The 27,218-nt window shown below is 38.3% G+C and overlaps 3 protein-coding genes across 3 annotated transcripts; 1 reads left to right on the top strand and 2 right to left on the bottom strand.

The window, feature by feature from the left end:
• Window positions 1–3,421: 3,421 nt before the first annotated feature.
• LOC112089286 (uncharacterized protein At4g04775-like) lies at window positions 3,422–3,977 on the bottom strand. The gene is made up of 2 exons (XM_024160356.1): window positions 3,789–3,977; window positions 3,422–3,682 (listed from the first exon to the last, which is right to left on the bottom strand). The coding sequence occupies exons 1-2, from the start codon at window positions 3,975–3,977 to the stop codon at window positions 3,422–3,424; spliced, it is 450 nt and encodes a 149-aa protein (XP_024016124.1).
• Window positions 3,978–15,216: 11,239 nt separating this feature from the next.
• LOC18025665 (ubiquitin-conjugating enzyme E2 11) lies at window positions 15,217–15,672 on the top strand. The gene has a single exon (XM_006408573.1). It carries the CDS (start codon window positions 15,217–15,219, stop codon window positions 15,670–15,672), a length of 456 nt encoding a protein of 151 aa, XP_006408636.1.
• Window positions 15,673–19,193: 3,521 nt separating this feature from the next.
• On the bottom strand, window positions 19,194–19,724 carry LOC112089285. The gene has a single exon (XM_024160355.1). The coding sequence runs from the start codon at window positions 19,722–19,724 to the stop codon at window positions 19,194–19,196; it is 531 nt and encodes a 176-aa protein (XP_024016123.1).
• Window positions 19,725–27,218: the final 7,494 nt, after the last annotated feature.

Genomic DNA, 27,218 nt, shown 5'->3' with positions numbered 1-27,218 from the left:
AAACTTCCTAGATTAATCTCATCCAATGAATCAAATTGATCACCTCCAAAATCCCACATATGATTGGGACCTTCTTTATAAGCAGAACTCCTTCTAGATAGAATACGAAGGTTAGTGTGTACAAATACCAAATCTTCAGCTCTTTGTGGCATAATCTTGTTTCTTGTTGCAGAATGTATAAACTTGTAAGTATTCTAATTCTTTTCACAACATGAAGACGAAGACGGTTGTCCAAGCAGCTTAAAAGCTAATGCTTGAAGCTTCGGTGCTGAAGATCCATGAACTACCCACCATCTCAAAGGTTATAGGATAGACCTATCATAAATCGCATCAACACTGCCAAAATCCTCCAAGCACGAAGAAAAATTAGAATATTCAACATTAACCTCTCTTCTTTCATCTTGATTTGGAAAATACTTCATGATGCAATTCTTTCTTTCTCTAGTAATTTCCAAATCTTGATGTGGAGCTTTTTTAGTGCTCTTCCCCAATCCACTCTGAACTATAATATCTGCATCCAAAATAATGAAAAAATATTACTATCTAAAACCAATATAACGAGCACCAGCCATTTTGTAAACTGATAAATCATGTAAATTAAAATAGATTTAGAAACTTACTTGGGGTTTAGAGAATGTGCCATACAATGAAGAGGAGTGTTACTCTTGCTCCAACGAGATGTCAAAATAGAATGCACAGCATTCCAAAATACTGAATCATCATCAAGTTGTGTTCTTTCTTTTTTGAAAATAGCCATCTTCACGAATCATACTTTCCCACCATTCATAGGCTAGATGAAGAGAAGGCTTATCAGTATCAGCAGCTCTAATCACACTATAGATGGGCAAAATGAAAGATAAATATTCAAGATCGTCCCAAAACATCTCGTCTAATCTTTTTTTCACTGCAGATGCCCTCTCTACCCCATCTTCTTTATAGTCATTCCATTTAGGACTGATCACCATTTGTTGCAACCCTGTTTTTATTTTTTTTTGAATCTTTTCAACATCACAACTGTGGAGGCAAACCTGTTACCATAAAATTTAGGGAAGATTACTACACTAACCTTAAAAAGTATCTATATTACTTGTTTGGCACACTTTTATTTTTTTTACAAAACTAACCTAGCATACCCAAAACATCATTTTCGCCTTTGTTGAAAAAAAATCTAATTACAAAAATGACATTACTTTTTTAATGCCACGTATGCAGAAAATAACGCTGAAAATTTGATAAGTCTACCAGGCTTTGACGGTAGACTTATCAAATTTTGGTCAACGCAAAAATTTTGTCGGTAGAGTTCTTAGGACGATGGTAGATTTATTCGAGAATTGGTAGATTTTACAAATGTTGGTAGACTTATCTTGGTAGACTTTTGACGATGAGAGGTAGATTTATTATATTTCGGTAGATTTGTTGTTATGAATGGCAGACTTGTCAAAAATTTTGGTAGACTTGTTAAAAAAAGCGTTGACTTTCTCGCATTGTTGACTTTTTCGGTAGATTTATTGACAATGAAGTAGATTTATTTTCTGAGTTGGTAGACTTATGTCCTTTAGCGGTAGATTTATGTGAAAAAGTTGCCAATACGTGCGGTAGATATATCTGTTTTATGGTAGAGTTATATATAGTTGGAAGAGTTTTCGCTTTTGTGGTAGATATGTTTGGCTTGTGGTAGATTTAATTCAGTTAAAATTCATTCCGGTGAGTGGTAGATTATATGTTACATGAGGTAGACTTAAAAAATGTTGGTAGATTTATTTGTTTTGTGGTAGATATGTTTGTTTTGTGGTAGATTTAAATTTAAAATAAATTTCCTTCCGGTTTGTGGTAGATTAATAATTACATGAAGTAGACTTACAAAATGTTGGTAGATTTGTTTGTTTGTTTGGTAGAGTTTATGTAATCTGGTAGAGTTATCGTACGTATGGTAGACTTCTTAAAATAATAATGTGGTAGATTAATTAAGTTTGGTATTTACAAAGATAACCTTGATCTGGTAGACATATGACATGCTTATGGTAGACTTGTTTATATGGTAGAGTTATTTTTCATGCTTGAGGTAGACTTAGTTATTAATGTTTGGCAGACATTTGACTTTATGGATTGAAATTACTTTTTTGTCCTAAAAGAGTTATCGTATCTACGAAAAAACCTACCGTTTGGTAGACTTATGGTTGCAGTGTTGTACGTCTTTCTATTTTCGTCCCTGTGGTAGACTTTTGGTAACGGTTATGTGAAACCATTACCAAAGAACCGTTGCATCGATTTAAAAAACTGTAAGTTCTCTATAAATACCACAACCGAGAAGATTCATTTCCCATCCCGATTTTCCTATGGCGAATCTCAACTCGCTCCCTTCTGATATTTTGTACGAGATATTGTTAAAAATATCTTCAAACTCGTATGCGGATCTTTGTCTTGCAAAAGTTTCGTCAAAAACACTTAACAACATCTCTAACTAAGCGGGTTTTCTTAGGAAAGTTGATTTAATCAACTTTATCGCGCCGTGGAAGTGGGATCAACATGGAAGGGTGGGTGCATTCTTCACACGGTGCTTGGAGGCAGGAAATCCATCCGCACAATTGCGAAGAGGTTTATCGCTGATTTTTTTCGAAAATAGCCTCCAAGCAGGGTTGGATTTCATTAAAATGGCATCAAACAATGGATTTCTCATGGGTAAGTACTGCCACACTATGTTACATCTAACCATCGATGGCACATCAGAGGTATTCAACTCTGTTAAAGCTCTCTCCCGGGAAGATGCAACGAAAATGAGATTGACTATGGAAAAGATCTTCATGCCTCCGTTCAATTTCCAGAAGCCCGAGGAACTGGTGGAAATGGTTTTCCAGGCTTATAAAAAATCTTTAAGTACAAGGATTTGTGGTTGTCTCAAAGTACCAGACATGCGTTGGATGGGAGATGAATACCTGCTCGATACGTATGGGGATCAACTTTGCGAATCCTGCTTCTGGAAATTGGAGTGTGCCACTTTCTGGTGGATAGTACCGTCATTTTGTATGGAATGGCCTCGTTGATTGCATCAATAGTTGTACTTTCATGTTTGATGAAAGACTTATGTTTACTTAAGTAGATTTGTTTTCATTGTGAAGTAGACTTATATGAAAGTTATTACTATTTATGTTGTGTTAAGTAGATTTATGTGTCTACCATTCGTTCGATTGTAATTGAAATAAGGGAACATGACAAGTCTTTTATACTCGAAAGCTATTAATTATAACAAATCTACCAACAATATAATAGAAGTCTACCATTCGACCTAATGGAACATTACGTTGTACTCCAAGATTCCTTAGTACTAAACATAAGGAAACTGACTTGTACTTAACATATACGCAATGGCTGCAAACACGAACAGCAACGCCAGCATCAAGTAGTGGTCACCTCTGGCGTTTTGCTATGTCATCCAAACAAAGTCTCCTTGAAGCCGGAGTATCTCATCTTTCATTTCACGAATGTCTCCGACCAAGTCATTGCATTCCATAGACCTCTCCAATGACTGGAAAAGATTCTCCAAACGCATGAAACGAGGATCAAAAGCTTGATCCCTGCCAAGCACTTGCAATTTCTCCTTATGGTTCCCAAGGTCAATCTTCAACCGTTCCAATTCCTCTGTAACAGCCTCATCCCACCATTTCCAGATATGTTCTCGACTCCCCTACATACATCAGGCCAATCTCATACATTAAGTATCACAACAGTTAACTAAAGATTAACAAATGGATATTTTAAGAAAACTTAAGACAAATATTCAAGCTACTTACCTCCTTCAACCAGAATGGACAAGTGTAGTACCTACGGCCAGGTGTTGCTGGCGTATCACCAGTCATTGATTTAAGGATCATATCCCGACCACAAAAACACTTCTCTGGAATCCCAAAATCTCCAAAACCCCACCACTGTAACATGTCCATTTCCGGCTCTTCAGAAGAACTGTCGCTATAGCTCGGCATTGTCTGCGTCGATAAGAAAAGTATTAAACAACACAAATCAAAATAAACAAAAGTCTACTATAAATATTAAAAGTCTACCATCATTATCGAAAGTCTACCAGAAAAACCAGAAAAGTCTACTATAAATGAAAATACCAAAACTCTACTACATATCAAAAAAAGTCTACCATTCACACAAAAACTAGGGTTTCTGGGTTTAGGCCTACAACCGCCGATAGCCGAGAAACAACCTTTCAACGACGAAATAGATGCATTTTATCACGTTTACTAAAGCAGGACGACGTTTTCATTGAACATTAACCCCAGCAATGATAGAAAACTCCAATAATCTATAACAAAAGTCGTGTAATGCTATGAACACTAAATGTTTACCGCGGTTATGAATGTTCATACCAAATAATCTGTGAGTACTCCTTCGCCGTTGGTGGAATTGCCGAAGCGCAGACGTCGCTATTACCGTTTAAACTCGCCTATGTCGCAAGACCAGCAGATTTATATCTCAACTTGCTCTTAAGTTTATGTTTTCTGCTGGGTTTTCACCTGCTTAAATATACTGTACTTTAGTTGGTAGATCTATAAATATTACAAGTACATATGTTTTATTAATGGTAGACTTAGTCACTTATATGGTAGACTTAGGGACTTATATGGTAGACTTAGGGACTTATATGGTAGATTAGTTTGTCAAATGTTAGATTCAATGTCAATGTGGTAGACTTAGTTATCGGGCAGTGCAATTTTACATTTTTGCCCTGTACGTATTGTCTAAAGTACGGAACAAAACCAGAGTCCATCTTCAACCTCTAGGTTTCGTCGTCGAGCTGTTAAACTTGGGATAACTCTTGCATGTTGATTTTTCCTGCATCTCCATCATCCACGACTGCTTCGCATGTATAGTAATTTCACATCAGTCAAACCAAATATTAACATAACTAAATCTACCTAAAAATCTACCGAATTAATTATAAATCTACCTAATATAAATATCACTGCCAAACTATGTAAAAATCTACCACATAAGTTAATCTTGTATTCCAAAAAAACATTAAAAGTCTACTGTGCAGAAAAAGTTAAAAAAAAAACCATCAATACAAGTCTACCAAAGTAAAAAAGTATTTCGTACAAATCTACCATAAAGGAAAACGATCTGTTTTAACATAGTTGAATGTTGCCTCCAGTAACTTTTGCTAAGTTACTGATATTAGAAGAGAGACTTGCGTACCGGATCCTTTTCCAGAGCTCCCGTTCCGTTCCCGTTCCTGCTCTACCTCCCGTTGACGTTCCTGCTACTGGCGCTGCTGCTGGAGGAGATGCTTTTGCTTTAGGGGTTTTAGGTGAGGTTTTGGATTCTGCATCTCCGGCATTCTTATCATTGTCAACATGGTCGTTGTCAACCTGGTTCCCAGAATTCTCCATAGCCTCATCTTTCTCTTCATGTTTATCCTCAATAACGGCAATCCTCTTATCCAGGTGGTCTATACGAATTACAGCACTGCTGACATTGCTGTTTAGCAATGCAACCGTCGTTGATAAACCATTAATTGCCATGAGGATCTCATTCGTCCTATCCTCCTTCTCCACAGCCGGCTCTTTTTCCTTGCTCTTGTTCTCTCTTTGCTTCTCTCTCTCCTTCTCCTTTCTTTCCTTCTCTCTCTCCTTCTCCTTTCTTTCTTTTCTCTCCCTTTTCTCCTTTCTCGTTTCTTCAATTGCATCCTTCAGTAGCTTCACCGGCGAGTTAAAATCATCATCTTCTTCCTCATCCTCCTTCTTACGTTTTTTTTTCTCCTTTTTTTCGTGCTTCGTCTCTTCTTTCCTTGCCTCTTTTTCCCTTCTCCTTTTGCTTCTCGGAGTTGAAGCCGTTGCTTCAGCCTCTTTCACCTTCTCTTTATTTTTCTTCTCCATGCGTGAAGTTTCCAACTTCCTCTTCGACTGTTTCGGCGTCTGACCTGTTGCATCGCCACCTATGTTTTTGGGAGATTCCCAGAACCCCTCATCCAAGCTTCCATCCAGAATATCACATATCATGTTATGCACCTTTATATCGACGTCTACACGTCGGGGTTCTTCTTCCCAGACAGGATATATTTCCTCCAAGGGCTTCACCACCATTAGATGTCTAACCCGAACCTGCCATGCCATAGAAAATGATATTAATAAATCTACCATGATATTAATAAATCTACCAAACTGAAAAAAACTCTACCAAAATGTAAAAACTCTACCAAAATGTAAAAACTCTACCAAAATGTAAAAACTCTACCAAAATGTAAAAACTCTACCAAAATGTAAAAACTCTAACACATTTAATAACTCTACCACAAATTGTTGTATAATAAATAACTCTACCAAACACTAAGCTATTATCAAAAAACTCTACCAACTAAATAGCTGCTAAGGTACAAGTACCTTGTGGTCCTCGGTTTCACTCTTATCCATCTCCAAAAGAGTCTAGAAAGCATAACGACACTGTGATGAAGTCCTCCTAAGAAGAGGAACAACCGAGTCATCTACATCGGGGCGTATTTTCCCTGCTCTCTCAGCCAATATAGGGATGCACTCATAACCCCAAACAAGCATTGCCTGTACACATCCGTGGAGAGTGTATCGTGCTCCCCCCAAATTAGCAATCTTGATGGAATAAATTAGTTCATGGAATCCATAACGACCCCACGGCTGTCTCTCAAAAGCTGCTTCATCCATAACTGTTTTGGCTAAACCCAACGAGATTCGACTGTTGCGGTGAAGTCCCAATACGCCAACATGCAAAATGAAAAGCAACACCAACATCTTCTTCTTCTGATAAGTCCATGCTTGGCAAGTTTTCATCCGAGCTTCTAACTCATTCCAATTAGGGCCTTCCCCACCTCTCACTCCAATCTCAGCCCAAAATTCGGTGTGATCTATTTCCAACTTGTCATTGGGATCAATTGGGTCACAGTTTAGCCCTGTGATTTCAGCATACTCGAAGAGTGTAAATCTAACCGGGCGACCTCCAATAAGAGTCCAGAACTCATGATTCCTATCCACCTTCAGTTGGTTGCTCACGAAATACTGAACCGTCTTAGCACTCCATATGAACGAAGTCAATGCAAGCTTCAGTAGCACGCCAACTTGAGAATTATTCATGATGTCGTTGCAAATTTCTTCCCCAAGGTGATCCCTGATCATCATGATGAACTCATGAAGCTTGCAGTTATGATGACAACTCTTCTTCAGCAAAGGAGATTTGCCTTCCGGGTACAATCTTTGGGGATAATCCTTTGAGCCGCTAGCTGAAGCCATGTCTGCAAACAAATAAAAACATTAAAATCTTACAAATCTACCACACATCAAAACAAATCTACCATGAACAAACACATGTCTACCAAACTGACAGCAACTATAGAATACCTAGCACAAAACATTTACAAATCTACCAAAACGAACACAAATCTACCACAAATGAAAGAAAATATTGAACACAAATCTACCAAATAAATACATAAATCTACCACACACAAAGAGAGAACGCAAATACAGAATACATAAGTCTACCAAACACAATTTTTAACCCAACCATTACAAACACAAATTACTCACCACATATGAAAACAAATCTACCATGAACATGTCTACCAAACTCGAAAGCAACTATAATATAAAATCTACCAAACCCGGGAGCAACTATAACATATAACTCTACCAAATACGACCACAAGTCTACCACACATGGTATAAATCAACCAACAATACATAAATCTACCAATACAATCTCAACAATAACTCTACCAACAATACTTTGATTATTCAAACAAGACAATGAAACGAAAACAAATCTACCTCACATAGAAAACAACTCCGTTAAACACGAACAAATCTACCGTTTAGCATATACAAATCGACCAAATGCAACAACTACTGAAAATTCTACCAAAAACAAATTAGAACCGAACCACTACGAACATAAATTACTCGCCGGAAATCGTGTAGGGTCTCTGGAAATCGTTCTCGAAAGACGGAAACCGCCGATAATAATACTTCCCTGAAAAAAAAATAAGAAAAGGGTTACGATTTCTGAGTAAAATCATGTGAACAGATGGATTTCTCTTCCGCCGTTTCCGCCGTTAGTGCGAAACCACCGTTGAAACCCAAACACAACCGTCGCGACTAAAGGCGAAAACAGTTTTCGACATAACCCCGAAAACCCAAGACAAAAACTTGTTCGAGACGAGAATGAACCCAGATGTGAAACACTTACCAGATGAGTGGCCGAAAAAACTTTCGTCGCCGCCGAAATCGCCTTCTTCGTCTCCCAAAACCCTGAATCGCCTCTCTAGTCGCCGAATCGCCTCTATCGTCGCCGCCGGAATTAGGGTTTAGAGTTTTTTTGTGTTGTAATTTCTATTTTTAGAATTAGGGAAATGTATGTGTATATACGTGTATATATATATATATATGATTTAATATGAAAATGTTATTATGTATATAATTTGAAGTTTTTTTTAAAATAGAATGGCAATCTGGTAATAATATTGATTATTTGGACAAAATGATATAACACCAACTTTCTAAGGTTAGTCTAGTAAACTGATGAATATGTTAGGCTAAGTTTGTCAATACATTAACCTTAAAGGTTAGTCTGAGGAATTTTCACTAAAATTTAATGATCGTATTTCAGCCAAAGTAAAACTAAAAGTTAAAAATATATATAAAAAACATGTGTGCATCATTTCCATTGTTTCAAGTCTTCTGGATCAAAAAAGACCACGTACGTGTAATTAAGTCCAAGTGTCGAAAATATGAGTGTTAACTTGTCTAGCTATAATAATTTGGCAGCACTCATCAAGTCACTATAGTATCATCATAATAGTTTTTTAAGAAGTCTGGTACTTTAACGATTTGAATAGTATGTATAATATAGAAATAAATGTGGCCGTAAAAGATTTCACGTACTTTTACCCAAAAAAAAACGAATAATAACTTAACAAAGAGAATACAAACCTTGTAGAAGCAATTGTAAGGAGCTTAAGATCACAATGCTCTGTGAACATCACAAGCCTCATTCCATGGTTCATAATAAAATTCTTGATCCAACTCACATCCTCACTAATAGACTTTATCCAATAAAAAGCTTCATACACTTCTTCATTACTTTTTATGTTCCGTACTGGTACACATATGTTCTTCAAAGCAAGGTTCAAGGTATAAACCACACATGATGTCCAAAATATAGTAGGATATTTGGCTGAAATAAGTGCACCAGCATTTATACAATTCGGAGCATTTTCAGTGACTATCTGAACCACATTCTCATATCCAACCTCCTTTATGCACTCTATGATCAACTCTGCGGTCTTCTCACCAGTTTTTGTTTCACCTTGAGAATTGATCACTCTTAACATCATTGGACCACTCTCATTTGCAGCAATCAAGTTAAATATCGGTTTTCGTTGTGGATCTGACCAACCATCACTGCATATACTTACTCCTTTTTGTTTCCATGTGTTCTTCAAAGGCTGCAAGTGCATCTCAATGTTATTTCTTTCCTTTTGAAGTAGTGTAGTTCTCAACGCATTATATCCAGGTGGAACATATCCTGGAATTTGTGATGCACGCACATATGAATTTCGGTAATGAGGATTCCTTGCAAGGTTGAAAGACAAACCACCTGTGAAGAACATTCTACCTACCTCACCATCACATTGTTCTCTTGCTTCATTCTTAAATGCTTTTTCCAATGGACCCAATATTTTATTTTAACTTAGTTGTTTCTTTGTTATTTTATTTTGTAAAAGTCATTTGACCTTGTTTTTTCGTCATTTTTGGAGTTATATATCGTGATGTTTCATAAGTTTAAGAAAATTATAGGCTGCTGAGGAATTTATTTATTAGAAAGATGTTTGTCTACATATTGAACAACTTTGGAGGAATAAATTCGCGTACTCCTTCCGCGTTATAAAAATTCTCATATCTACTCGACAAAATATTTATTATAATTGATTTATTTTAAAGGAAAAAAAGTGGTCAAATACGCCGATGTTGCCAAAGGAAGAAGACGATGGAGAAAAACTAGAGTTGAAAAAAAATGGAGGCAAAATAAAAGAAAAATGACCGGGAAAAAAAAGATCAGCCAAAAACTAGGACTGGAATGGAAATGGGTACATCAAATTAGTAATTTTTTGGTCTAATGGAGCGGAAAAAAATAGTATGCTTCTATTAATGTTTATTTCATTCATCAGAAAAAATGATATTTGTGTGTGATTGTAGTAAGGGTTTTTAATTGTAACTGATACTTTAAATATCAGATGGATTAGAATCTGAATTCAGTAGAATATTAGTGGATTCTTCGCGCTAGGAGCGGTGTTTTAACTTAGTTGTTTGTTTGTTATTTTATTTTGTAAAAGTCATCTGACCTTGTTCTTTCTTCATCTTTGGAGTTATATATTGTGATGTTTCATAAGTTTAAGAAAATTATAGGCTGCTGAGGAATTTATTTATTAGAAAGATGTTTGTCTACATATTGAACAACTTTGGAGGAATAATCTCGCGTATTCCTTCTGCGTTATAAAAATTCTCATATTTCCTCGTCATAATATTTATTATACTTTTGATTTATTTTAAAGAAAAAAAAAAGCGGTCAAATACTTGGGGATCCTTAGTAAAGTTTCATATTTGCGAATCCAACCACCAAAATCCACACCCAGTCTGTCATATCGGGTTGAATCCAAATAAATCAGATCTTCGTTCAAATTGTGGTAAGTCAAACCCTAAATAGTAATTATACTTGTCAAAATTAAAAAAAAATTTCAAAATTTTAAATCGACATCTCGTCGTCCTCGTCGTCTTCGTTTAGTATTCTCTGGGACAACTACGAGTGATTTGCTGCTGCCTGTCTTGAATCAATGCTAAATCAGGTTCGTTCGACTTCGTCTTCTGATTTCTACTTTCTATTTAGATAACTTTGTAGAATTGAACACGATTATGTGTAGAATCGAAAATCGATTTATATGTTTTCTATTTGGTTGGTAATTACAAAATATGAGTCATGGATGGTATCTAAAGAGAGTTTAGTTATGCTAGACGAGAACTGTACTCAGATTCCGATTCGCCGCAGGAGAAAATGGTAGAAGGAGTTGCCGATTCGGAGACGGGTAATAATCAGATAGTGTTGTGACAGAACACTACTGAAACTACGGAAACTGAGGCTGAAGAGGAGGAGAACCACCCATGAGAATGTTCTTCGAGTCAAGTCAGTATCATAATGCAATAAAGCTGGAAACAAGATGTTATATCCACAAAGCTGTTGCGAAATTGGAGTCCCTAGACCTTGACCCCTATGAGCTAATATGGTTTACAAAACACCCACATTTCAAGCCATAGGGCCATGCATGAGGACAAAACACACAAGATGATGGGAATGTGGTTGCTTCTTCTTCGGACAGCAAACACAAATAAGAAAAATGAAGCTTGGTTTGTAGTGAATAGCGTACCAATTCAATATTCCCTTAGAGAGCATGCCCTTTTGTGTGGATTAAATTGTCTACCATACCCAGAGGACTATGAGAGCATATGAAGTTCTTCGTTTAAGAATAGATATTTCCAGGAAACCATCTCCTCCCTTGCTGCTGTTGAGAAAAAGGTAGAGTCGATGCGAGGGGTAGATCATCCTGATCGGTTGAAGATGTGTGTCGCCTACTTCTTATCCTCTATAATTAGTGGGAAAAATAAAATCGGTAAGGAAGCACCATCTGTTGAGCCCTTATTCCTAAGGATTGTGGATGATTTTGAGGCTTGTAAAAGGTTTCCTTGGGGTAGGTATTCATTCGATGTAAATATGAAGGAGATTGAGCACACAATGAGGCATTTCAAAGGGTCCGTCGAAACAGATGTTTGGACATTTCCAAGATTTGTTACTCTTTTGGAGGTGTGTCACATTATAAAGAATTTGTAAGTGTGTAATACTATAAGCTTAAGTGTAATTTGTTGGGTTTATGTGTTGTTGCTAGCTTTTGAGGCCATCTCTTATCTGAAGTTCCCGGATGTGCAGGCAGAAGTTCCAACCATTCACCCTAAAAGGTTTCCCTTTGTCGGAACTCTATGAAACACTAGGTAACACTAGAGTCATCGAGATTATATTGCAACCATCCTAGGAATAGGTAATTATGCTTGCTGGAGTCATAGAGAGGAATGAAGAGGAAGATGTTGGTGATATCATTTCTGAAAATTGGACGAGACGTTTAGTTGAGGAAAAGAAGCCGATATCGATGTTGATGCCCAAGATAATAAGGAGTGGGTAAACCATCCTACAGTGGCTAAGAAAAATGTGGGGACAGAGAATGTGGCGCCTCTTAGATTGGTGGAACAGCTTCAGAGCTTTCAGAAGAGTATGGACGTTCAGTTTCTCCGAATCAGTGCCCGAATGGATGACATTGATACAAGACTCTGCTCTGTAGAACAATATGTAAAAGAGGCAAGAAGAGAAAGGGAAGGACCAGAAGATGAGGAAGGAGAAGTTTTACGAAATGATGTAGAACATGAACATGCACTAGGTGGAGAGAAATTTGAAAGTGTGGTGACAACTGAGAAAGCTAAGAAGCAGAAGCCGAAGAAGAAGCAGAAGGTGCCAGAGCAGAAGAAGCCAGAGCAGAAGGAGCCAGAGCAGAAGGAGCCAGAGCAGAAGGAGCCGGAGCAGAAGGAGCCGGAGCAGAAAGAGCCAGAGTAGAAGAAGGCGGAGTAGAAGGAGCCAGAGCAGATGGAGCCAGAGCAGACGGAGGCGGAACAGAAGGAGCCGGAGCAAAAAGAGCCGGAGATGAATGAGGCGGAGCTAAAAGAGGCGGAGCAGAAGGAGGCGGAGCAGAAGGAGGCGGGCAGAAGGAGATAGAGCAGAAGGAGGCGGAGCTGCTTGTAGCCCGATCTCCGTACCTGCTTAGAAGTAAAGAGGTATTGAAGTTTGAAGATTAATATCCGTTGTTTTGGTAATACTTAATATTTCGTGGTAACACTATGTTGTATTACTTGGTATGTGTTGGTAGAACCAGACGGTGCTGATGCTGTGAATACAGAAAGTGGGTGCAGATAAACGGAAATAAGAGCAATCAAAGCTAGGCCCAAACACAAAGTCTCCTTTGATATTTGGTATTTGTATTTGTATTTGGATTAAACTCTCAAACTTTAGAGTGTGTACTTACTTCTATTTTTATTATTGGTTTTGGATAACTAAGTATTATTTGGATTATTGAAAACCATAAATTGGTATAACTAAGTATTAATTGGTGAAACCAAAGGTATTATTGAAAATCATAAATTGGTATCACTTGGTATTATTGGTGAAATCACATGTAAATTGGGAAACCCTAAGTTCAAAGGGGTCGACATTCATTTGTATAACCTAGTAGTATTTGGTGTAAGTACTTATATGAGAAATACTTGGCCTAAACAGTTCGAGTTAAAATTATCAGAATAATGTTTATACACAACATAAAGAAGTACAAAACATTACGAATTGTTAACATAAAGAATCCAGAACATAAGGAAGTACAAAAAAACACAAAACATCAGACACATTCACTAGTTCACCATTTCAGGAAAAACCCTAACTACTTGTTACACATATCGGAAGAACTTTCCGCATTCGCGAGTTAAGAAGCAGTAGTAGCAGATGTTCCCTGGTTTATACTCATCATTCCACCAATGCTCCCATCGGTTACTGTACCGCACGGACAGTGGATAAGAGTAATGATGCGCTGTAAAAAGCGACGGTGGCTTTCAACGAACATCTCCGGCAACGCCATTGGCCAACCAAGATATACTTCTTCAACGAGCTCGCGGCTGCACTTCCTTATTGTTTCCCGGCTTAGTTTGATGAGGTACTCATCACCCTCGGGATGTTCCATAACAAGTTTCATGAACATCCCATAGACATATATTGTACGCGTGCACCCTCTACCCGCCGCATCCTTTATCAGTTGAATTCCTCCAAAATCGTGTCGATGAAAATAGAGTTGCATACCTCGCATGAAAAGCATTCATGGATTTCGTGCATCATAGAACTCTCTGAAGACATCAATGATGAAATGGACATCTTGATCCACTGGATGACACATATTAAAGGGATCAACTTCAGCTTAGAAGCTAGGGCCTCTGGTGCAGGCGTTGAACCTATGAAAAATATAGCGAATCCATATTAGGTCACCAACTGTGTTAACCGACGCTACCATAACCTTTTTCAGTAGTTTGTCCGGTAGGGCTAGTAGGTAGGAGTACTCTGCCATGGATTTATATTTGAAAATGGTTGAGGCCGAGTTTTGTGAAAGGGATTTTGAGTAAAAGATCTGAAACCCTAAGAGAAAATGATGGATTTTTGTAATATAAAAGGAAAATATGAACCCTAAGAGAAAGGAGGAAGGAAAAAGTGATGGATTTGGGAAAGTAAAGAAGAAGGAGAATGGATTTTGGAACTTCTTCCCGCATGGATTTGAATTGGGAACTTAAATAATAGAAAATAGAGCAAGTGAGTAGTCTCGTCGAGTAAAGAAGACCGTATGATGATGAGAACTAGAAAGAAAGAGAGGAATAACTGCTACTCTCAATAATACGTAATTGAAAATATATGATTATTATATATTCAATAAAAAAAGATGAATAAATCTGGAAAACTGATATATTCGGATATTTATCTACTCAACATTTACTCACGTGAGAGGAAGTTATTTATTTTTAAAAGCAGAAAAATTGAGTACTTAGTTATATAGATGCGTTGCATGGACGAAAGGAGAGGATAAGGAAAGAGGGAACAGTCACTTCCAAGGTAGATGTTAGATTAGACGTGATCTATATCTCTGTAGAAGTAAATAAATAAATAATAATAACTAAATTTAGCTGTCAAAAAGATAATTACAACGCGTTTCATCGTTTCATGGATGAAAGAGAAAATGATCAAATTAGTGTTGGTAGTTGTACCAGTTTTACTGCAGTTAATGCTTTCATTAACTGCCTTAAGACTGATACAACTACCAACATTCTAAATCCTTTTTACCTATACATTAATTAAATAATTATTTTTCAGGTCTATTAGGGGAGAGACGTGACTTTTATCTTCTCCGCACGATTCCCCTAAGGCTGAACGGTTGAAGGGAATTTATTAAATGAGTCGCATCTAAGGGTTTTCCTTTCTCTTTCTATAAATATAATCACTCATATCTATCTTCTAAATCATCTTCTCTCTATTTAGTGATATCTTTGCTCTCTTTATCACTTCAAAATGGTCCCTACATCGTGGATCATGATTCATCTGAGGGAGTTGTTTAGGTTTCCGGCGAATCGGTTCAGTGCGAAGCAGGTGGCGGAAAACATTTACGAATGGCAAGCAACGCTGATGGGACCCCTTAGGAGTCCATATGAAGGGGGCCTCTTATTCATCTCCATCCATTTCCCATCAGAGTACACCTTCAAGCCGCCAAGGGTGTCGTGGAAGACACCGATTCTGCACTCCAACATTGACAAACATCGCGTCTTCCATCCGCTACTCGTTACCACTACCTTGAGGCCCGAGACGACGGTGAAAGAACTCCTCCAAGCGCTCCATGACATGTTGCTTCACCTTAAGGTCGAGGAAGACGACCACTTCCTCGAAGACGTCGCCCGCATGTGCGTCTTGGAGCCAGAGAGATTTCAGAAGGAGGCCTGCTTGATGACTGAGGCACATGTCATGAATTAATTCATGGCGTTTTCACCCAAAAATAATGAATTTCATGTTTTTATGTTTTTAGTTATTTAAAATCTATGGTTGAAGTGTTTTTAATTTTTGCTTTTATTGTTAAATATTTAATTATTAAAATTATTATTGTAAAATATTTAATTATAAAAAATTATTATTAAATCTACCTGTGTTGTTCTCTCTACTATATTATCTCAGCCGATAAATAAAGAAGTTCTAAGAAAACTGGTATAACTCAGTATCATTTGGTGTAACTGGTATAACTCATTATCATTTGGTGTAACCAAATGTTATTTGGAAAATTGAAAACTGGTATAACTCAGTAGCATTTGGTGTAACCAAATGTTATTCGGAAAATTGAAAACTCGTATAACTCAGTATCACTTGGTGTAACCAAATGTTATTCTGAAAATTGAAAACTTTTATAACTCAGTATCCTTTGGTTTAACTAAATGTTGTTAAAAAATTGAAAAATTGATAATACTGGTAACATTAACTAAGTTTTAAGTACAACCAGTAATCTTAACTACTTGAACAGGTAGATAATTAAAGAAACTGAAGCCACAGCAAGAACATAGAGAACAACCATGTCCTTAACTTCCTTAAATATCCTATCTCGTCGCGTCTGATCCAATTCCCAATCCATTTTCTTCAAAATACAGTCCCAAACCACCTTATAAAGGAGAATATGAGACCTCCTTGCCTCAATCATTTTCTCCTTCAGCTTGTTTACCGATTCCTGTAACTGGGAAATCTCAGTCGAGTAAATCCGGTTCATGGCTCTTGTCCAACCACTCCCCCCTTGCATCTCGGTCAAATCATGCCGAACATCTTGAATCTCTTCAAGCATCGCCTCATCACACCACTTGAAGAGATGACATCCGTGACTCTACAGGACACAAACCATATAATTTTTTTTGGTAATTGCAACAAAATAAAAAGCAATCTACAGCTGAACTTTGCTTACATATTCCTTATTGCAAGCAAAAAATCTTTTTCTTGAATCCAAAACGGTGTGGGAAGTTTTGATGATTGGTTGATATTGACAATAACAGACTCGCGGGATTCGAGAATTTTCGTACAATTCTGGTGGAGGGCTACCGCTTGAAAGCTCCGAATCGGACGACGAGCCAAGACTTGGCATTCTTGCAAAAAGATGTTATTTTGCAAAAACTAAGTGTTCTGGTGGTTTTGGGCATAAACCCAGATATTTGTTGAATTTTGATGTTTAGGGGGAAACTCAAATTTGGAATGTCTGATTTGGGGGGAAAATACAAATTTGAGTTTCATGGATAAATCCCGTAAATAATAAATAATAATGGTGGGGTCTATTTTTTCCAGCCAATAAGACATGTGTTCATGTAAAGAACACATGTCCATCATAATAAGAGTTTGTTTTATTATAGACACATGTCTTTATTGTAACTGGGAAATTTCAAACGTAGTTGTGCCCGTATTCGTAGTAATACTGTATTGTAAATAAAATATTCCGATTAAACGCTTCATTATTGGTCATAAAATTAAGTTATCAACGTTTTCATCAAACAAAATTCGAGGAAAAGTGTTATACGTATTCTTTCCATCATTGATGGCCTAAGCTTAACAAAGTGACTATAGAAGCATAAGACACTTATGGGTCAGCTTTGGTGAGATTCATAAAATTTATTCATTATTTTCAATATTTTAAAACACAGGTTCGTAGTCCGTGATAAGAAGTAGCATGAAAACGAACTTAATTTAAAATACTGATTATTATCGTGATCGTATTTTGACATGTTTGCATTATTAAATCGGTTTAAATTGGTATATTGGTGGTTAAAGGGTGGTTAACCTTGTGTAAAACGACGTCACATAAAAACGGGTCTCCTTTAATCTTATTTTCTATTATTATAATAATATTTTACCTCACACATGATCAACTTCTCTTGTACCGAGGAACATTCCATCGGGTTTTTAACTTTTAGACGACATTCTCTGACCTTAAAGTGTGACTTGGTTTATTTTCACTTTTCTTTCACACAACATTCTCGCTCTTGCTTCTATTCCCCAATTCACAATTATTTGTGTTTGATAGAACAACAAAGGTCCGTACTAGAGCATAGTTATACCAAGTTTTCCTGAGAAAAACTAAACATTTAAATTGTTGATACACTTAAAAGCTAGACATCGTTTTATTTTATTTTTTAGCATTGTTTACAAATAGTTTACAGAATATAAATAGTCAAAGTAACAACAAACACTTCGATTTTACATTGAACTTGTGAGAACATCAAAGAACATCAAATATTTGAGAGAGAGAACAATTCAGTAGAACAGTGAGAGTATCAATTTGGCCACTCCTTCGCAAACCTCCTGATAAATCGACTGAATTTTGCCACCTGCATTGTCCAGTAGCAAGTATCGCACAAATTGGTGGGTTCCTCCATGTATCCGTATATAACAAGACACCTGTGGGGTAAGTACATGTTTCCGCAGTGCAAGTTACAAGCTTTGTGAAAAACCAAAGTAACATTTTCTGCAAACACTTGCGGAAGGTTAACATTGGAACCCCTCGGGCTTGAATGTTCCATTCTTCGAAGCATTTCTCCTACCTCCGCCCGGGTAATATCTGTCACAGATGTTAATCTCACTTTGCATCTGGACATGATGAGAACAAGCATTTTGTGGCAGTATTTCACCATAGAGCATCTCGCTTCCGCTGACTCTTTAATCATAGCTATCCCTGCTTCGATATTACGGTCATAGAAAATAATTGAAAGACCTCTTTCAAATAAAGCCTTTGGATTACCTGCTGCCAAACATCTGCCCTTAAACATTCTCATCCATGCCATATCAAAGAACCAATGTGTGGGCACGGTTAACAGATCCACGCTCCGTAAGAAGATTGGATCCTTGGAGATTTCGTTAAAATCCCTAAGAACCACTTTTGCTGAACAATAATCTCTAAAGGAGTTACTGATTATCTTCTTTAGTATTTCGATTTTCATCTCGATGGGCAGACCAGAAATCCCTATTTGTTTTGCCATAGGAGAGGAAATGTGTTTCAGATACTTCTTGGGTCTATGTTAAATAAAAGAGGACAGAAATCCCTAAAAACTCTTCGAGTCGACGTTGGAAACGAAACGACACGTCGTTTGTATTCCTATTTTCACTTTTTTTTTTCAAAAATAGTTGATTGTAGTTGTATCAAGTAATTCCGAGTAAAACATCACATTTCTAAATACAATAGTCGACTGTAGTTGTACCAGGTAATTCCGAGTAATACAATAAAATTTTGAAAAACAATAGTCGACTGTATTTGTACCAAGTAATTCCAAGTAAAACATCACATTTCCAAATACAATAGTTCAGAGTAACTAAATCACGTTATCACATGCAGTATTTTTAGAGGCACCTGCAGTATTTTCAGAGGCACCTGCAACATTTTCAGCTCCAATATTTTGACCTGCAGTAAAATAGGAATAAATTCTATAAGATTCAGGGCGACACTTATTACTCGTATTCGCCTTCTTCGACTTCGGTCAACGCTCTCCAACGGATGGATGCCTTTTCTGCTGTTTTGCCCCCATCATTTTTTTCGTGTTCCGGGGCAAAGCACTCAATTGCTTTATATCATCGGGGATAACCCAGTGTGACTTGTGTGGGACATGATAGATCGTTCTGTTATAAGCAAACGCCCACTGCTCGGTTAAATAATACATCGAACACAAGTCATCTACATTTATATCCTCTTCTCTGTCTGGCCGCTTCATGTAATGCTCTAGTGCGGCTAAGGCGTGGACACAAGGATACTTGTCTATATCAAAACATTTGCACGAGCAAGTTTTACTTTTCAAGTTCACCGTGTAATTCATCCCATCGTTTCCAATTACACTGTATTCAATATGACTGATATTTAACTCGGTGACAGTTAGCCTCTTCGCTTCAGCACATCTACTGTGAAATATATTCTCCACAAAGGCCACCAGTTTATGTCCTGGTGGCGTAGAAGCAGCCTTGTTCCTATGCTTGTTAAACCACTCACAAAACTTTGCAACAATCTTATCCAACATAGGTAATAAGCATAGCCTCTTTCATCCTTAAATACATTATTCAAGGACTCCACAACGTTACTAGTCTCTAGGTTGTGCCTATCTCCGGAAAATAGCACCTGGCCCTTTTCGATACTTCTACACGTCTTTCTAGATACCCAGTTACATTAGGATACTTTAATTCCATTCTCATATAATGATCAAGAAAATCGGCCTTTGTATACTTTCTTGCGCTCTCCATGAATGTATCTGCAACTATTTCTGTATCCCTTGAAACTTGCAATTTCACATTCTTCTCAGATGCCAGATGCAACACCCATGTTTAGCTTCCGTGTACACCTCAGCTACTGCCTTGATGAACCTTGAATTTCTGTCAGAAACAATAACCAATTCAGGACTATCGGGTATAACAGTTTTCAACTCTCTGAAAAACCACTCCCAACTGTTATTTTTTTCTGCATCAATTACTCCAAAAGCAATCGGATAATGGTGATGATAACCATCCTGACAAGCAGCAAAGACTAGCTGACAATCCATTCCGGCTTTCAAAAATTTGCATCAACAGTTACCGCTTTCCTCATTGCTACACATCCATCAATGCAAGCTCCAAAGCGACAAATAAGAACTTGAATCTTCGTTGTCCGTCCAGTAACACATTGTGTTTTGTACTTTAATTCACCTGCTCTAGCATGTACAAATACAAGTAGAGATCTCTATAGCTGTCTTCAGGAAAACCACAAACTAGAGATTTAGCTTGCTGTATTCCTCTTCATGCGGTAGAGTATGACACACTCACAAAAACATTATTTTTAACCATAACCATGACAGCGCGATGAGTTGGTGTAACTAATCGACCTGGATACGCTTCCTTAACAACAGATGCAACCAATCCTGGTGTTCGTTTCCTTTGTTTGCTGTTTGTACTCGCACTGACCCAAGAACAACTACATATCTTACAGTATACTGTAATAGAAAAAAGGATCACATCCTTCCAAGATCGTAAATACCAATTACAACCCGTTTCACCGCATTTCACCACGTCTTGCTTCTTATCTGAATTCTTTATATTCAGACCAAAACAATTCTGATGTGAAGCTCTATACAATAAATCTATAAAATCTTGTTTACATGTAAAGTGTTGCCTTACTCTCAGATTCATACCATCATCCCATTCAAAATGTTGTGTTTCTACTTCAGCACGGGGACCATCATCAAAATTAAACCGTCGGTATTCTTCCTCCTCGTTATCAAACTTTGCTTTACTATCATCTACTCCATTGTCACGTGATACATCATCACCATCTACTCCATTGTCACGTGGTACATCATCACCACCTTCTCCATTGTCATGTGTTACATCATCACCATATTTTCTCTCGTCAACATCATCACCATCAGCTTCCTCAATCACCGGGACATTCTGTTGATGTTGTTCTGCTGAACAGTTTCCTGTGTAAATAGCAAGTACACCATTATTTAGTCCACCATTACCTAAACGCAATGCCCCGTAATTGATACCAACTGAACTTACCCTCTCAACTCTAGAAAATTCCTGATAACACCGTATTTAGACCACTTTTATGGATCATTTTGAAATACTTTTTCTATGTTTTTAATTGCTTTCAAGTACTTTTATTACGTTTTTCTAGTATTTGTAGTTCCAAAACTCTTTTCAGGTAACTTAGGGAAAAACTTAACAAAATTGATAGAAAACCAGATTTCAGCTCAGAGTCAAACCGTCAGAAGTTCACCCCTGATTGAACGCCTTCTCACCGTCTTATCCAGCTCAAATTTGGAGATCTTAAATATGGAAGTATCAGCTTTCCAGCACACTTTACAGCTTCGCAATCCAACGGTTCAATCAAAAGATACGCGAAAAACAAGATGTCCCGTAAACCAGGCGGCAAGCGTTTCCACCCGCGGCCAACAGAGCATTTCCCGCGGTCAGAAGCACCGCGACCGCGGCCAGCAACCCATTCCCCGCGGTCACAGCTATCCCGACCGCGGCCAACTACCTCCGAGCCCGAAGGCCCATTTCTGAAGCCCAAAATGATTCCCTCATTTAGAGAAACCCTAAGTGACGCCCAGAGATGTCTTGAGCACTATAAATACATGTTTTAGGAAACCTAATTTGTATGCATTCATATGTTCTTATTGTTTTAGAATACTTTTTAAGTTTTAGGTTTTAGGGAGACATAGATTTGTCTCTTGAACCCTTGTTCTTTCTTTTTCAATTTCGATTTCTATTCTACTTTTTAATACTATGTTTTTGATTTCGTTCATCATGTCTGAGTAGTTTTATTGTTGGGATTAAGGGATTTTCGATGGGGATTTATATGTTCGATGAGGATTCCATGAGCTTTTGAGCTGAATCTTAGAACTTTTTCTTCAGAATTCGTTTTTACTCCATGAGAGTAGCGTCATGAACTACAATCTGATCCAGATGCTTGGTGACACGAAAGTGTTCATCCGGTGTCAGATCTAGTTTGGGAGAGCAAAACAAACATAGGAGTGGAAACCTACCTATGGGCGATTTGTGAATGCTGACGAGTCTTAAACATAATGCATCTCTTCTTTTCCAAGGCCAGAGTGGAAACCTACTGGTCAGGGTTGAGAGAGATTGTTGTCTATGATCATGACAGTGGCGTATTCCTACGTCTGTGACTCCAGTTCGAAAAGTTTAAGCTAAGATCTTATCAATTTTACTCTCTAGCAATGTTTTGAATCGTTCGTACCCCTGAGAAAACTTCCCTGAAGCCCAGCACTTTCTTTCTTATAGATTCACACCGTTTTATTTCAAGCTTTAGTTCAATATTTTCATTCCTTTTTAATCGATTTTCATTTAAGCAATTAGATTAGCCGTTTTCCCGTTTTTACCCGTTTTCGTTAAGTTTAGTTATTAGGTCATTTTAATTCCCGTATTGTCTCTTTAGGATTCGTTTTTACATTTTAAACTCACCACCAAAACCCCCCACAAAACCGTTTGGTTCTAGACTTCCTTACTTTATATTTCTTTCGAAGGCTTTTGCAGGAAAGATCCTCCTTCCCTGTGGATTCGATCCCTAAGTACTACAATCGATCAGCTGTGCACTTGCGGCTATTGATTTCATTTAGGGTAAAACTTGACAACCCTCGACACACACACCACATCAAGTTTTTGGCGCCGTTGCCGGGGAAGGCACGCATTTTCTTTTCCGCAAAACCCCAAGAAAGGTTGGTAAATCGACTCTAGAACCCCTTTTCTGCATATTTCCATTTTTTGGTTATTTTGTTTCCATTTCATAAGATATGGATCTTATAAATCGAAATACACACTATGAGGAAGGTTTCTATAACACTCCTCAAGCCACCGGACGCAGAGAGAAGCAGTACTTACGCGATCTCTACGGAGAAATTCAAACCGAAGACTACAGAACGTTCCAGAACGAGCCCTACGTACCTCCAATGGCAAACCCTAGATATCCTATGTATCACCTACCTCACCAGGTCCTCCACCGTGATGAGAACGTCCAGCTCAGCAACCGATTGAGCCAGCTCGAAGGTGTGATCAGGCAGTTCATAGAGGCTCATGTAACCGCTACAGCCGCTCTAAACGAAAGGATTGACGGGATATCAAAACTTTTCAATGAGAAGATCGATAACCTAGCCTCACAAGTCAATTCAATAGAAGAAAGAGCAACCAAGGACGCAGATACGATCGCTAACAAGTTCAACAGCATGGAGGAGGAGCAAGCAAAGCACACCTATGAGCTTCGCAACACCAAAAACAAAGTCATGGACCTGGATTTCAAACTTGATGATGTGAACAAAGCCTTAAACGAAGCTAAGAACGAGTCTTATGACTTCACAGTCGAAGTTTCAGAGAAGGTTTACAAAGTCATTGACAAAACCGAAGAACTTTACTCAACCATGGACAAAGTAGTCTATGCTCTTGATGAAGTTGAAGAAAAGGTTGAGGAGATCATACAAGGACTTGGAGAGCAGATTCCAGCAACCAAAACTAAAGACTTGAGCCCAGAGAGGAAGTACATCAAACCAGAAGACCTAGGAGATCATCCAGGAAGCAAAGGAGCAAGCAGCAGCAGCAAATCAACTCGGAGACATCTTCCCGTGGTCGCGTCGCCTCTGACCGCGGCCAAAAAGCCTTCTCCCACGGTCGTGTTAGGTCTGCCCGCGGCCCATGGTCGTTTTCCCGCGGTCGCGTCACCTGCAGTCAAGGCCAACCGGAAAAACGTTCCAAAACAGTCTCGTTCGACTCATACAAGCATCTGTACGTCTGATACACCTCCTGGGATGACTAAACCACTCCATCAACAACTGGTTTGCTCCATCAGCACCCAAAGATCTGAAGACAAGGACAAGTCATGGCCCTACAACATGGCTTTGTCTTGTGAAGATGAGTATGAAGAGCAATACTCTGAAGATGAAGAGTATGGGTTGTTTGTAGAAGATCCAAACGCAGGATATTCCTCAGAGGACAATTCAGGAGAAATTCAATGGATCACAAACAACATCAGTAGAGAGAAGCTAATGGAGTTCAACAACATAGTCAGGTCATTCCCTGCTCACCTAAGCTTTGATGAAATTTAGAAGCTTGGTCGTTTGCAAGTCTTTTTCAGGTACTGCAAGGTGTCTAAAGAGGATATCCATAGATACTTTATGAGAGCTTGATACATGACAACACCAGAAGCAGCTATCTATGCGATTCACCTCAAAAAGCCCGAAGACTGCAGCCACTACACCAACAAAATCAGCAAAGAGAAGCTCGACGAATTCAATGATGTAGTTCGAAATTTACCTGAAGGAATCACCTTTGCCAGAGCTTGCAAGGACTTCATGATAGGCCACTACTTCTGTGAAAGCAAGGAATCAATCCCTCAGATAGAAGATTTGTTCAACCATGCAAGAAGAGGTAAACCTGTTCGAACACTTCACAAAATCGAAGGTGTAGGTCAGTTTCTTATCTCTTGTTCTATTAGAGGAGAAATGTTTAAAAACGTGCTTTGTGATTCTGGAGCTTGTCTTTACATGATGTCCAAGGCAATTGCTTTGAGACTTGGTATTAAACACCTGCGCAGGACTAGAGCAAAGATTAGTCTAGCTGATGATTCCAATGCAACACCTCAAGGAATAGCTCATGAAATTCCTTTGAGAATAAGAGATTGCATAGCGCCTGTCGACTTCTACATTGTCGACACGAGAGACGCAACATATCCAGTGATTCTCGGATGGTCTTTTCTAGCAACTTCCGGAGCTATAATGGACTGGCCAAACAGGAGGATTTCATTTGCTAATATCGACAAAGATGTCTTCACAGAAGCTGTCCCATACAACAGCAAAGCAGGAAAACGTTCTGCAATAGAAGAGTTTGAAGAAGAGCTTTGGAGTGACGAAGAACCTGCTAGGCAAAGCAAGGAGATGTCGAAAAAGACTTGTCTCAGGACAAGGTCTTCTTCATTGGACTAAGCAACGTCCAACACCAAAAGTCGAGCTAAACGACTTAAAACAGAAGCGCTTAATGGGAGGCAACCCATTTAGGTATTGTTTTCTTTAGGATTTTTTTCTTTCTTTTTCTATTGATCTTTTTCTTTTTCTTAGTTTCAGGTGTTTCTTATAAAATAAAAAGCCAAAAAAATAAAAAAACCCGAAAAAACCAAAAAGAAGGATGGTCCCTGACTGCTCGGCCCAGCAGGAACCAAGAAGAAGCAGGAAGAAGCCGCGAAATAAGCCCCCGCGGTCGCAGACGTTCTGACCGCGGGAAACGCCTCTTCGACCGCGGTCGCGTGTTTCTGACCGCGGCCAAGCACCTGCTTACCGCGGTCGCGTGGCTCCTGACCGCGGCAAATGATCGTTGAGATCAAACCCGACCCCAAACCACCCACTTCACCTCATTCCACCTCACCAATCCCCACTCCACCTCATTCATCACTTCCCACCACCTTCATCACCACCCATCACCTTCCCAAACCTCTTCGAATGAATCCGGTTCATCTCCACCAGCATCCCAGATCCAGGTAAGTTCTCTTTGGCCTTACCAATTCGATTATCTATGCATTTTTCTCATCCAATCTCGACTTGTTTCACACTGAGGACAGTGTGATTTAAGTTTGGGGGAGGATTTCATCCCTTTCTAACCACTTTTCTTTCATGAGTCTTGCATTATCTACACTTTTTGCATTTTCCTTAAAGTTTTTCAAAACCGGTTTTCAAAACAAAATACGTTTTAAAGGGAATTGTGAACATAAATCAATTATAGTTGACTGTGTGCTTTAGACTGTTCCTAGTGACATGCTCATTCATGATTTAGGACTTGACTAGGCGGTAGCTAAACTCATTTGAAACGAAGTACCCCAGAGGAATTTGAATGATTTCGATTTAGATGAAGGGATACACTAGCTCTGTTTTATTTGGACTTAATCTGGACTTAACTTTCTCATTGAAGCATTAGACCAGGGAAACGAATCATACATTCAAGACTCCTTTATCCTTTTACCACTCTCAGTTGATCCTGAATGGCTAGTTCATCTTTAGCTAGTTCCCTACCTTAACCAATCCTCTTTCAAACCACATGCACTCTTGTTTTCTATTGTCTTATATGCAGATAAGTGCAAAAACGTTGGAGAGAAAGAGGAACGACGCAGTTTTCAGTCACCAAGGACAGAGACCTGCGATTTGCCGGAAATGTTCCCGGAATGATTCAACACAAGAGGAAGCTCAGTTTGCCTTAGAAAAATCTCAAATTTTGGTACAATCTCGTCCTCTAGTCTCTCTCTCTTTAAAAGGCATTTCCTTCTCAAAAAAAGTAAAATCCGAAAATAAGAAAAGAAGGAAATAAAAGCCTTAAAGAGTCTAGAGAGGTCGAATTTTAAGTCCCAAGGCAACAGGAGTCTGATTTTATGGAGTTTTGGAGATCATTTTCTGATTCCCGGAAAGAATCTAAGTCAGGGGGAATAGCTGTTTACAACAAAGGAGGAAGGATTATGCAACAACATTTGGCAAGAAGAAGTGACTGAAAATTACGGTTATCAACAGGTCCTTATCTCTCTTGCGGTTTTGCATATTATCTTGCATCCTCCAGATCTTCAGGTAACCCGAAACACTTTAACTCCACCACTTAAACAGTCCTTTAATGCCAAACGCCGTCTACCCTGGATGATGTCTTTAATGAGAACTCACTATTGAACTTAATGAATGTAGAGAGCTAGTTGACTAGAATCAAGATTTATATTGTTTAAGTTTTGCATGACGGAAAAAGTGGACTAGTATCTCTTGTGCATTGGTGAGAATTTTCTAGACTAAGTTGTGGATTGATGCACTACCTTTGGTCCTAGTTTAGGAGTTCATGTCTATGAGATTTGTGCATTCTCTATTTTTGTTTTCACTTAACCAGTTTAGGCTTTTGCTTTGTTTGAGGACAAACAAAGGTTTAAGTCTGGGGGAGTTGATAACACCGTATTTTGACCACTTTTATGAATATTTTGAAATACTTTTTCTAAGTTTTTAATTGCTTTCAAG

Source organism: Eutrema salsugineum, unplaced genomic scaffold, assembly GCF_000478725.1.
Source record: "Eutrema salsugineum unplaced genomic scaffold, Eutsalg1_0 scaffold_12, whole genome shotgun sequence".
NCBI classification, from domain to species: domain Eukaryota; kingdom Viridiplantae; phylum Streptophyta; class Magnoliopsida; order Brassicales; family Brassicaceae; genus Eutrema; species Eutrema salsugineum.
This window is presented reverse-complemented; position numbering and strand designations above follow the sequence as displayed.

What these genes read in the sequence shown, in the direction of transcription:
- LOC112089286 (XM_024160356.1), bottom strand. Translation starts at nt 3,977, where the DNA reads ATGCCGAGCTATAGCGACAGTTCTTCTGAAGAGCCGGAAATGGACATG. An exon ending in GTCCATTCTGGTTGAAGGAG is followed by an intron (nt 3,683 to 3,788) that starts GTAAGTAGCTTG and finishes TGATGTATGTAG; the next exon opens with GGGAGTCGAGAACATATCTG.
- LOC18025665 (XM_006408573.1), top strand. Translation starts at nt 15,217, where the DNA reads ATGGTCCCTACATCGTGGATCATGATTCATCTGAGGGAGTTGTTTAGG.
- LOC112089285 (XM_024160355.1), bottom strand. Translation starts at nt 19,724, where the DNA reads ATGTTGGATAAGATTGTTGCAAAGTTTTGTGAGTGGTTTAACAAGCAT.